Here is a 13,310-nt window from a genome sequence, read left to right on the forward strand (position 1 = left end):
ACTCTGAGAAGGGTTGGCCATGGTAGATGTTGAGAGATACTGTCTCCTGGCTGAAACAAGGGAACACAGTCTCAGGGTAAGGGATTGCCATTTAGGACAGAGATGAGGAGAAATTTCTTCATTCAGAAGAAATAAGAGCAGGAGTAGGCCATCTAGTCCTTCGAGCCTGCCCCACCATTCAATAAGATCATGGCTGATCTGAAGTGAATCAGTTCCACTTTCCCGCTTTCTCCCCATAACCCTTAATTCCCTTGTCTATCAGAAATCTATCCACCCGTGACTTAGGTATATTCAATGAGGTAGCCTCCACCACTTCAATGGGCAAAGAATTCCAGAGATTCACCACCGTTTGAGTGAAGAAGTTCCTCCTGAACTCTGTTCTAAACTGCACCCCCCCCTCTTATTTTGAGGCTGTGCCCTCTAGTTCTGCTATCCTTTCTAAGAGGGAAGAATCTCTCTACCTCTACCCTATCTAGCCCCTTCATTATCTTGTAACTCTCTATAAGATCCCCCCTCAACCTTCTAAACTCTAATGAGTACAGACCCAGTCTATTCAATCTCTCTTCATAAGCTAACCCCCTCATCTCCAGTATCAGCCTGGTGAACCTTCTCCGTACTCCCTCCAAGGTTAATATATCCTTTCGCAAGGATGTGCAAGAAGGTTGTGAATGTTTGGAATTCTTAGTCCCAGAAGGCTGTGGATGCTCAATTGTTTTCGTATTTACTAGGCTGAAATTGATAGATTTTGGATTCTCAGGGAATCAAGGGATAGATGGATCATGTGGGCAACGTCATGTTGAAGTTAAGGACCAGTCATGATATTATTGAACGGTGAAGCCGGCTTGGGGAAAACATGTAGCCTACTCCAGCTCCTAATTTTTATGTTCCAATATAAAATCCATTTGAACAGAAATGCTTATTTTGAAGGTAACATCAATTGTCATATCTCTACACTAAATGCTTGTTATGATACATTTGAAGATCCGATTCAGGAACTGTGGTTCTGACACTAACAGGGATAACGTAATAAAAACATATTTCTTTTGAATACAGATTCTAGAGATCAGACAACTGTAATAGCACTGTAGTAGATTTTGTAATAGCACTTAGCAGTTGAAAACACGATATTTTCGGATCCTGAAATTCTTCTCTAGATGATGAAAGTATCCAATTTACAGCATATGTATCCTTTAATCAAAGGCACTACACTGACTCTCACAGCTAAGTTGTGTACCTATCCGATATTAAACCAATTCATTCTGGGTTATAATGGTGCTCTTAAACTTTGCTTTTGCTACTCATTCTCCCAAAATTTTCATTACTTGCATTCTTGTATATTTGGGCATCACACAAGATTGTGTACACTGTACAACAGGCTAAGTAAGCATTTAGCCATATGGTAGTTTAAAGTTGTGATGTCAGAAATTATCAGGTAATAAGCTAATTATTTCATCTGGGGGTGGAGGGATGGGGTATTCAGAATAGTAAGACTAGAGCCAGGCCATTCAAGTGTGAATTCAGAAGGCATTTCTTCACAGAAATGCATTGTATATCTGGAACTTACTCCCTCAAATGGTTGGATTTTGGAAACAACTGAAATTTTTAAGACTGAGAGACTTTAGTAGGGTGACGTCATTAGGAGATATATGTACTAGCCATTGCTGAATTAGTATCATTCTCGCCAGTGTCACAAGATTATAGGTTCGAGTCTAACTCCAGGACTTTAGCAGAAAAATCAAGGCAGACCTGCCAGTGCAGTATTGAGGGAGTGCTGCAGTGTCAGATGTGCAGCCTTTCAGATGAGACATAAGGCCCTGTCTGCCAGTGAGTGGAAAAGATGCCATGGCACTATTTTGAAGGTGAGCTGGGGAGCAGTCACATATGAACCATGGAATGAAAGAATCCCTACAGAGCAGGGATCCTCCATATGTTAGACAGCTTGGTGCATTAATCCATTGTACAGAGGCATGCATTTCAGTGAAAGACTTCAAGAACTATTTTATAATCAATAAACACCATTATGAGCTTTCTGCTGAATTCTTGCATTACTTTGTTATATAAGAAAATCCCAAGGCTTGACAATACTTTAACATTTCCACATCTTTTTGAATTAACCAACTGTGAGCATTATATACAATTATAATGGCCATAATTTTCAAATAAATTCTAGTGTTGCTTTAAGTTGGTGTAATAGCATTTCATGTCAAAGACTAGTAAGTTGCAGCTCATCTTCCTGAGTTCCTGACTTCATGTAAGCAATAGGATGATAAGTGCGCTCCAAAAATGGTCTTTCCTGAGTGATTAGGAACACAAATCCTTGCCTGGGATTGATGCTCAAACTGGGAGATGAGATAAAATAAAAAATGATTTTTAACAAAGTTGCAATTGTGAATCAGGTGCAAAGATGAAGCCTATTTAATTATTTCTTCAGTGGGTCATAACTGGGTTAAGAAGTTTTAAGTTTATTAAATTTATTTATTAATGTCATGAGTAGGCTTACATTAACACTGCAATGAAGCTAATGTGAAAATCCCCTAGTCGTCAAACTCCAGCGCCTGTTTGGGAAACTGAGGGAGAATTTAGCATGGCTAATGTACCTAACCAGCATGTCTTTCAGACTATAGGAGGAAACTGGAGCGTCCAGAGAAAACCCATGCAGACACGGGGAGAATGTGCAACTCCACACAGACAGTGACCCAAGCCTGGAATTGAACCTAGGTCCCTGATGCTGAAAGGCAGCACTGCTAACCACTGTGCCACCGTGGCCCGAAGATATCCTTTCCTCAATTTAAAGTCTCCTCCAAAACAGAAAAGGTAAGCCCCTTCAGTCACTTCACATTTTATCATATTAAATATTAGTTCATTATAATAAACCATTGCTTAGTTTTACACTTCAGTGTTTAATAGGACATATATATTGATCACTATATTGTGGACTCTGAATTTATGGAATTAAGATCATGTTCATTGTAGCTTGTTAGAAATGGATTCTGCACTCAAGGTTACAGAATATATGAAATCAATATATGAATTTATTTCAATATTAGCATAAGAACATAAGAACATAAGAAATAGGAGCAGGAGTAGGCCATCTGGCCCTTCGAGCTGCCCCGCCATTCAATAAGATCATGGCTGATCTGAAGTGGCTCAGTTCCACTTTCCCGCTTTCTCCCCATAACCCTTAATTCCCTTGTCTACCAAAAACCTATCTACCCGTGACTTAAATATATTTCGCGAGGTAGCCTCCACCACTTCAACGGGCAGAGAATTCCAGAGATTCACCACCCTTTGAGTGAAGAAGTTCCTCCTCAACTCCGTTCTAAACTGCACCCCCCCCCTTATCTTGAGGCTGTGCCCTCTAGTCCTGCTGTCCTTTCTGAGTGGGAAGAATCTCTCTACCTCTACCCTATCCATCCCCTTCATTATCTTATACGTCTCTATAAGATCCCCCCTCATCCTTCTAAACTCCAATGAGTACACACCCAGTCTTTAGTCTCTCTTCATAGTCTAACCCCCTCATCTCCAGTATCAGCCTAGTGAACCTCCTCTGCACTCCCTCCAAGGCCAAAATATCCTTGCGCAAGTGCGGCGACCAAAACTGCACACAGTACTCCAGCTGCGGCCTCACCAATGCCCTCTACAGTTGCAGCAAGACCTCCCTGCTTTTATATTCTATCCCCCTCGCTATAAAGGCCAGCATCCCATTCGCCTTCTTGATCACCTGCTGCACCTGCAGACTGGGTTTTTGCGACTCATGCACAAGGACCCCCAGGTCCCTCTGCACTGTAGCATGCTGCAGCTTTTCGCCCTTTAAATATTAATCCCTTCTACTATTATTCCTGCCAAAGTGGATAACCTCACACTTGCTAACATTGTACTCCATCTGCCAGGTCCTCACCCACTCGCTCAGCCTATCTAGATCCCTCTGCAGACTTCCCACACCCTCTGCACAATTTGCTTTACCACTCATCTTTGTGTCATCAGCAAATTTCATCACCCTACACTCAGCCCCCTCTTCCAGATCATCTATATAAATGGTAAATAGCTGAGGCCCCAGCACCGATCCCTGCGGCGCTCCACTAGTTACCAACTGCCAATCAGAATAGCACCCATTAATACCAACTCTCTGCCTCCTATTAGACAACCAATCCTCTATCCTCGCTAACACCTTACCCCCAACTCCATGCCCCCTAACCTTCTGAAGCAACCTTTTGTGTGGGACCTTATCAAACGCCTTTTGAAAATCGAGAAACACTACACCCACCGGTTCCCCTCTGTCTACCGCACTAGTCACATCCTCATAGAATTCCAATAGCAACAAACAATGGTCTGATACTCATTTTCTCCAAAGGAAACTTTAAAATAAAAAGGACAGAAAGTTCTGTGGAACTATTATGCATTGCTGGAAGGAAACTCATTTCAAATACAATGTTGACAAAGGGAAGAAAACTACTCAAAGCAGCCTTCTGAAAGCATCAATTCTCGGAAAACACCACTTGAAACTTGTTCAGTTTTCTAGTTGTATTTTCAATCAATCCTAGGTCACAGTCACATTGTGTAGAACACTTCATTAAAAAATATTCTCACACTATTTAAGCGATATTTCAGAACTTCGACATTTAAGAACTTGATTTGTGCTATATAACCATTTTAAGATCAATTCTTGTTTGGTCCTAATCAATAGTGTACAACAAGGAAGAAAGCATCACGTGAATTTTCTCTTCAGATGATGATTACCTAGGCGCTGTAGAATGTACTTCTAATGTATTTTTATCACATTCTCCCGTGTCTGCGTGGGTTTCATCTGGGTGGGTGCTCCAGTTTTGTCCCACAGTCCGAATGACGTGTTGTTTAGGGCACTGGCCATGTTAAATTCTCCCTCAGTGTACCTGAACAGGTGCCGCAGTGTGGCAACTAGGGGATTTTCACAGTAACTTTATTACAGTGTTAATGTAAACCTATTTGTGACTAATAAATAAATGAACTAACTACACAGAATTAAACCAGAAACAAGAGAGATCTGCAAGGACTTGTGCAATGTTATCCTGGGTTATTGTGTTAGTTACTTGCCGTGCTAAGGTAAGCCTAGTTGTGACACTAATAAACTTAAACTTATAACATAAAGGGACATACAGGGATTGGTCCATAGTGATGGAATAAAGGAACAATAAATTGTTGGCTAAATTACCTTGGAATACATAATGTATACCTTGCCAATACATAATGTATATTTGATATACAATGCAACATTAAGCACCAAATTCATTTTCTAATAAATTACAACAAACATGATATAATTTCATAAATTCAGGGTCAACAATGCATTGATTAATATGTATATGTTCTATTAAATGCTTGAGTTTAAGACAAAGCAAATGGTTCCAGTTATGCACACTCTTACTAAATGTATTCTGTACAGCACAGGAAGTTAATAAAAGGAAAAATGAAACAAATTTAAAATTATCTTTTTCCCAAAAGTACTTGGATGGATTTCATCTATTTGTTTTAACCTGTAGTGTTGGTGCCTTTTCATTTCACTTAGTTCTTTCCTCCTGAGCTTTCAGAAGCCGCTACAAATATTTCATTGGGTTAATGCTCAGTGTGTCTTTGGGTCAAGATATTAAAATTGCCTGTGTTAATAGGTCCCCTGTAACCGAGGGCTCTATTTGGAGCTAATTGTTCTGTCACAAATAGAGTTTCCCTTCTAAGATACTGATCAGAAGGGATGTAACAAGGCTGAGTAATATTAGAATGCCTACAGTGCAGAAAAAGGCCATTCAGCCCATCGAGCCTGCTTCGACAACAATCTCACCCAGGCCATATTCTTGTAACCCTCATGTATTTACCCCAGTGATACTAAAGGACAACTTAGCATGGCCACTCAACATAACCTGCACATCTTTGGACTGTGGGAAGAGACCACAGTACCCAGAGGAATCTCACACAGACACAGGGAGAATGTGCGAACGCCACATAGACAGGGGCCATATTTAGCACTCCTTTCTATGTTATTTAATTAAAGCCATTGCGTACGATCTTGCCAATTTGTTCTGTTGGTTGATCAGTGTGGTGAGCCGGTAAGAGAAAAATCTCACCTCTCGTGATCTTACCAGCCCTGTTTTGCTTGCAAAATTTGCTTTGCACTCAGAAAGGGCACAAAGTCAATTTAAATATTTAAGACACCATGACTATGCCATTAGAGAGTCCTGCACAGTACAATGGAAGATTGAAGCACCTGCACAATGGCACCCCTGGAGTTCAGCAGCTGGCTTCACCGGCGACATTAGGCTCTGACCCACCCCCTACTGGTGAGAATCGTATCTTGGCTCTATATTTGGACTGAATGCCATAAACTCGCCCAAAAAATGAGTCTGAAACTTTTCTGTTTTCTTGCTCGTTCAGCACGATTTTCTTTGATAAACCCCCCCAAGTTGTGTTGAATCTTACTCAAGAAAAGCATATGGCAGCATACAGCCCTACTTGGATATTCTTCTGCTCCTTCAGCTCAAAAATGTTTATACTGTAATTTGGTGGAAGTCTGAGCTACTAGTGGTGAAATAACTGAGATTTTAGTACACAGTGGCATCAACAATGTATCACCTCAACCAATGAAATGTAAGGATTGAGAAACAAATCAAAGAACAATAGAGAGGGAAGGTAAATTAAAGTGGGTGAATTAAAATCAATTCAGGTACAGAAAGGGAATTAACAGCGAGAATGAAAGATTGTATTTTGAGAGGAAAAGTGGAAAAAGGGGAAGTAATTTAAAAAAGTCATAACATGTAATTTAATTGTACAACTTCTTAACCTCAAAATAACTTACTAGGTGAAGGAATTAAACTTCATATTTAAATTGCTCCCTTTCTGAGCCAGTCAGGTTGAACACCATTGCATTCACAATTTTTGGAGGTGCTTATGCTCTTAATTACAAGACTTAACTTTGTGTGGCACATTTAATGGGAAATTAATGATTAAATCTGGCAAGTGCTTAGAAATAACGGGAAGGCTAAGGATATGATACTGTTTTTGCAAAGCCATTTGAAGAATGCTGCTAATCCACCAGAAGCTGCTTAATCCCCAGAACATGCTGGTCAATTTATGGATTATTCATGTTGTTAACGTACTATTAATTTTCCAGAAAGAGTTGCGTCTTACCACTGCCACCTGTCTCCCTCCCCCCCACATTAATTCTTTGTTTTGTTAGTGTGAAGAGCTCACTATATCATCAAGGAATCTCCATATTTTGCTGATGGCACACAATGTTATTGCAATGTCCTTGTTATGGTTGATAATAAAAATGTCTCTTCCTTCTAAATTAAAAGGCTGACTTTGACTTTGTCAGCATTCAGAAGCTTTTGCAGCCTTTTTCATTCTTTGCTGATAGACAATCCTTAACTTCCTGAAAAGGAAATTTTGAATTCTATACCACAACTCACACCATTCATCAATACACAATGTTTCTTCTGGCACCACCCTGCTACTACCAACTGCAAGGTTTGGACATGACTGTTGTAATTTTATCACCTCACCTGCCCAAGGCTCATAAGATCTTGCCCAAGGCCAACGGAGAATGCCATTATGCGAGCCTCATTCTCCAATTTGGGGACAGACATGCCGGTAAAATTCCGTCTCACAGCTTGAGTCACTGTGGTGCCACAGGAATCAGGCCAGCAGTATTTTGGTAATTATCAATTTTTGATACACATCAAATTGACTGCTAACCATATTTTATTCATCTTATTTGCGTGGACTGTGTGTATCAGTAGTGTCATATCAACAATGCAATGTAAATACTCAAGAACTATTTATTTTCCCTTCAAGCAAGCTTTCTCTCTGGTACCATGCCCTAAGAGGACATTAGCGACCACAAGCTTCTATGTTTTAAGAAATATAGGCCATTAAGAAACAGTTCCTTTAGAACTTCTAGAACTCTTATGAAACCAGCTAACATAGCATTTATTCCGACTCTCCAAAAAAATCATAAACAGTTCTACGCAGTTGGGCACCAAGACAAGGTAGAGATAAAGATCACAAAAGATTGGGTTCCTTAAATTGAAGTCTCTAGATTTCAAATGTTCCTGAACCGATAGCAGGAAGCCTGCTGGCCAAACCAGGGTGATGAATAGGTGGTTGGGTGGGGTGGCGGGGGGGGATAGTGGGGTAATCACCCTGACATCATAGGTAGCTGTCCTGTATCCATTATTCATAAGGGTTTCAACAGATGATTGCCACTACGTAAGTTACTAGCCCCGAGAAGCATATTAACGAGTCCTCATCAGGTGGCTATCTTTGTCATGATAGTGCCTTCAGATGGAAAATGGGCTTGGAAAGAGACTGAGGAAGATGGGGGGGAAAGAGTGCCCTATCACTTCGGTTAGATAGCCGAATGCTAACAATCACAAGCCACCGAGAGCAACACTTTGTGTACCAACTGTTTGTTCATCCAAAGGGATCAGTGAATCACTCTCAACTGTCATGAGCTGTTCACTTACACTTTTCACATCTACTTGGTTAATGCATTACACCTAAACCGGCACTTCTTAAACTCAACAAACTATCTTAAAATTACTTACAAATACTCGACTGCCTATCTTAGGTATCTGTGACTCTCAGACCCAAAATCTTACACTGCCGTGGTTTGTTGTTGTCTTCTGCAGGTTTTGACTGACCATGGAAGCTCTCCCATTTTTACTGCCAGCCATACGCATATTCGAAAGTTGACAATCAACCCGTTTGACCACATTAAAATACAGTTCTACCATCTTTGCAATTTCTTCCTTCATGATCCCAGGTTTTGTCCTTTCGGACCTAGTGTGATTTCTTCCTTTAGCTTAAGTAACTCATTGACATTTTTTCTTTAGTCCATCAGAAGATTGTTTGCCTTACTCTCAGCTATTTTAGGATTCAGCTCCTCTCCACTTCTTTAGGAAAGGCTGGATCAAAATACTGCAACTTTTCTGGTTCTGCCAGCCCACAGCGGGAACTGTCAATGACAAGATGGAAAAGTTGACAGACCAGCAAAAGGTGCATTGACTTTGGGTGCCAATTTCCAGTCCTGTGGTCTTATTATCTTTCCTTATTTCTACTAATTGATAATTCTCTCCTCCTCTCATTTTTAACTGTGTGCTTTTTACATACTTGTGAAATTACTTACTGTTACTATAGATTTCTTTTGAAAACCTTTCCCTCTATTCCTTCCTAACTTTGCTTAGCATTTGCTTCTGCGAAACATCCTATACATTGATATGCCGCAGACTGTTCAGGGTGATGATGCGCAGGTGCCCCCATCTCCCAGTGCACTGACAGAACGCCTGACACCCCCCCACCCCCACCAACAAAGATTACCAGCCCCCTTGCCCCCCAACATCATCGGTGCCAGTGTAACCCACCCATGGCATCATTGGTTGCCAGCATCAGGACCCTCCCGATAAGTCCCGAATCACAAGCCCCTCCCAAGCCATCCCCACCATTGCCGATCACCCCCATGTACACCCCCAGTTGCTGATCAACCCCCTTGCTCTCCTCCACATGGCGGAGCTCTCCCCATTGAGGTCCCCCCATTGGTTCCTGCCACGCCATCATAATCCCACACCCCACTCAGGCCCCCTCCCCTTGGCACTGCCTCTGGCACAGTTACGGTGCCCAGTGGACAGTGCCAGGGTGTCCGATAGGCACTGCTAAGCTGGCACTGCCCAGCCCTGCCCCTAACCACCTAGGGATTTCAATGGCCTCCAATCTGCGTGGTGTGACCATCATATCTGGCCATGTGTGATTTTCATCAGTGAGAGGTCTTGCTGATAAGGGGGTGCGGGAGGATGTCTAGGAGTTCAGAAAGGGCTGTGGTGGCCTCATTAATGTCGCGAAGATTATGACATTAATAGTTAAATTGGCTTTGCCTTTTTGGGGGTAGAGCCTACCACGCTATCTAAACATAGTCAATAAGATGGCTTTTGGTGCGAGATCAGCTCACATACTATCTTCCTGGTTTGACTAGTGCAGTGAGCTGGAAAGATCGTGGCTTATGTAAAATAATTTAAAAGGAATTTATGTAGTTGGAAAACAAGCAAATGGGGAAAGTAGGAGAAAAACGAGAAAGCGGCAGTACAAGGATGATGAGCTGAATAGGCTCTCTTTTTGCTGCCATTTCTATAATTTATCATCGGGGAGGTTAAGAAAAAATGTGTTACCTGTCTTTAAAGAATCTCCGGAAACCAAATGCGATGAGTTTAAGAATAGATTCAAAAACAAAGACGATGGTAAACACATAGTTACAATACTTCAGAGCTTCTTCAAGTGACTGGGAAGAGCAAAGAAGGAAACACATTATTAGAATACTCAAATCAGATTACTGTTGAATGAATAATGATATATTCTTAACTTTAATTGATGAAGAATAAACACTGCCAGCTATTGAACGTGTCCCACAAGTGACGGTGATTCACCAGTCTCAAATACATAGACATGTTCTTTGCAAGAATGGAAATAAAAATATATTGCAGTGGAACACAACAGCCACTTTATTTATGAGCTGAGGTTGTATTTGATTGTGGCAACAATGATTTATTCCGCACAATGTAAATTCAAATCTAGCACTGCCTGATGGATAGAAGATATTATCTGGTCGAAAACATACCCGTCACCTGTCCAGGAATTGGGGCAGGGGAGATTCCCAGAATGGAAATGTCCGTTGGCCTCAGGTGGGATTTTACAATCTCGCCTGAGCGAAGCTGTAAATTCCTCCCCAAAGTCTTTGATTTGAAGTGAATGTGAACAGTCTCAATCCAGTTCCACAGGTCATGACGGACTGGATTTTGCCAAGATATCTGGAACTACAAAGAATGAAGTAGCTGTGGTGGGATGCTGGTCATGATCTTCTTATAAGTGGCCAACTAAGAAGGTTCTTTCCTTGTCCAGTAAAGGACCTCTCCTGCAGCTACAGATGGAGCCCCCTGGCACCCAAGGCTCTACAGGCACATTTAAAGATGGCAATGGCCAGGCTTTGACCTTAGAGTGAGAGCCATAAGAAAGTTATGGAAAGAGGCCAATCAGTCTATTGTGTCTGCACCGGCCAAAATAGAGAAACTTAAAAAACTTGGCACCCTCCTAATCCTACCTTCTAGCACCTGGTTCGTAGACTTGCAGATTACCATATCTCAGGTGCAGATCTAGGTAACCATTAAAATGAGTTGAGGGTTTCTGCCTCCAGCAACAAACCAGGTAGCAAATTCCAGACATCCACCACCCTCAGATTGAAGAGGTTTTTCCTCATGACCCATCTAACCTTCTTTCAATCACCTTAAACATGTGCCCCTGGCAACTGACCTCTTTGCTGGGGAAAACAGGTCTTTCCTGTCTACTCTGTCTTGGCATCTTATCACCTCTCAGCCTCCTCTGTCCTAAGGCATCATGAAGATCCCAACAGCATCTACCTGATACTGATGGGCAAGATTGCTCAGAGGCAGGATCATGTTGCAGATTTTCTAATCTTTTTCCTGTTCTGGCCTGCAAATCAGTCTTTGAGGAAACTTTAACCCCATGTGTTGGTAAATCAAAAATGTTACAGTGGAAGAATGCAGCTGCTTTTCTGAGAATGAAGGAGCAGCATATTAATGGAGCAAAACAGCAGAAGCTCATTCTCCACCCAATGGTAGGGTCCCTGCTCCAACTGTGCTGTTTGTGGCCTGTGTATACTTGGCTTTGGCAATACATCCTTAAAATGTAAACCTTCAATGAACTTGTGCAAATATTTCCTAACTTTGATTTGAGTAAAGTTCAAAAAGAAGACAATTGTTTTAAACTGCGCATTTTAAAAGCTAGTAAATGGAAGTGCTTTGTGGTGTTACCAAATTATTTTGTTACAATTATTAACAAACTCTGAAGTTTTAATTCACAGTTTATGTGCCATCTAAAGCACTTCAAATTATATCAAGGTTATACACCTACTTTTTGCACACACTTACAGTTGGTTGGTGGTAGTGTTCCATGGACATGGTGATAACATTTATACCAATAATGAATGTGATAAATAGATCCAGGTAGTGGTTGGTACACAATTTATGGATGTGAAGTCGAGCAGGGGAGTAATCAGCATAATAAGGTCTGCGTTGAGCTTCTGATGGAGACAAGAGTGAAGAACAGAAACTTGATCACATTGGACTTTCAGAGGGAAAATAATAGACAACAAAGTTCACTTTTTTTGTTACATTCACATATTAAATATGCTAAAATCACTTAACTTCTTAGCTAATCCTGGCATGAGTCAATACCAACTAACGTGGTTCTTATGGTTTACAGGATCTGAGCTAAAGTATGGGTTATCATTGGTGGTGGTGTAGACATACGCTGCACTTTTTCATTGTGTCATAGGAATCCCACAATTAACTCCCAGATGACCTGTCCAGATTAACAGTGTGAAACCTGGAGGGGGGCATGGGCCAGAAGGTGTGAGAATAAAACAAAGAGGCCAATGTCACATCAATTCCGTTTATCTAAACCACCAGTGGAATAGCTTTGAGGTTACATGCAAAGGAGCACAGCTGGTCTAGCAATTCTTACAGCCATACAGCAACGTCTAAGTGCAAGATATACAACTAGAGGATTAACTTTTAAAAAAAGCAATGGAAATGATAAAAATTCAAACATGCAATGTTGTGGGCTTTCTGTTAAAGACGTTTCCTAAATGATGTAATAATTAAAATAGTAAATTAGACAGTAATTAATTGTTCTTAATGCTAACATTTATGTAGCAAGAGAATCTTGGATCATACTAATAACTGTCACAGTGCTCTGCTATGAAGCAAAATGTTAAGGTAAATATCTTAAAATGCATTAAAGCCGGACCAACAATTACATGAGTGGATCTCATTCATGAAGTGGGTCTAATTTGATGTGAGAAATATATCATGCAGTTGTTACATGCTTGCCTTGCAAGTCATATAATTTGCCATGCAACGATGCACTGCACAGAGCTAGATTAGGAAAGATTTTATAGGGGAAGTCACAGTGGGAGTACAGGGGAGGACGGAAGTCAATTACATAATAGCAGGCGGGTATTTATTTGTTTTGGGAAACCCAAATAACGTACGTGGAAGGAACATTCTCCTTCCTGGCTTTTTATGCCCAACCGTGAAGCAAATTGGTACTTGCCTTGCGTTAAAGGTATATAAATGTAAGCTATTAGTAACTTATTATTTACCATGAAAGACATCCATTTAAAATCACTGGAACATAGAACATAGAACAGTACAGGCCCTTTGGCTCTCAATGTTGTGCCGAGCTTTGCCCAAAACCAAGATCAAGCTGTCCCACTC

General features: G+C 41.0%; 1 protein-coding gene across 1 annotated transcript in view; it reads right to left on the reverse strand.

Annotated features, from left to right (window-relative positions):
• The window catches only part of cacna1ha (calcium channel, voltage-dependent, T type, alpha 1H subunit a), a 252,931-nt gene that overhangs the window by 63,450 nt on the left and 176,171 nt on the right, over positions 1-13,310 (reverse strand). Inside the window, 2 exon segments of the mRNA XM_080206889.1 lie at positions 10,188-10,297; positions 11,961-12,112. Coding sequence (XP_080063015.1) covers positions 10,188-10,297; positions 11,961-12,112 — 262 coding nt within the window.

The sequence above is a fragment of the Carcharhinus amblyrhynchos genome, chromosome 18, assembly GCF_965287045.1.
Source record: "Carcharhinus amblyrhynchos chromosome 18, sCarAmb.v2.hapA, whole genome shotgun sequence".
Taxonomy (NCBI): Eukaryota; Metazoa; Chordata; class Chondrichthyes; order Carcharhiniformes; family Carcharhinidae; genus Carcharhinus; species Carcharhinus amblyrhynchos.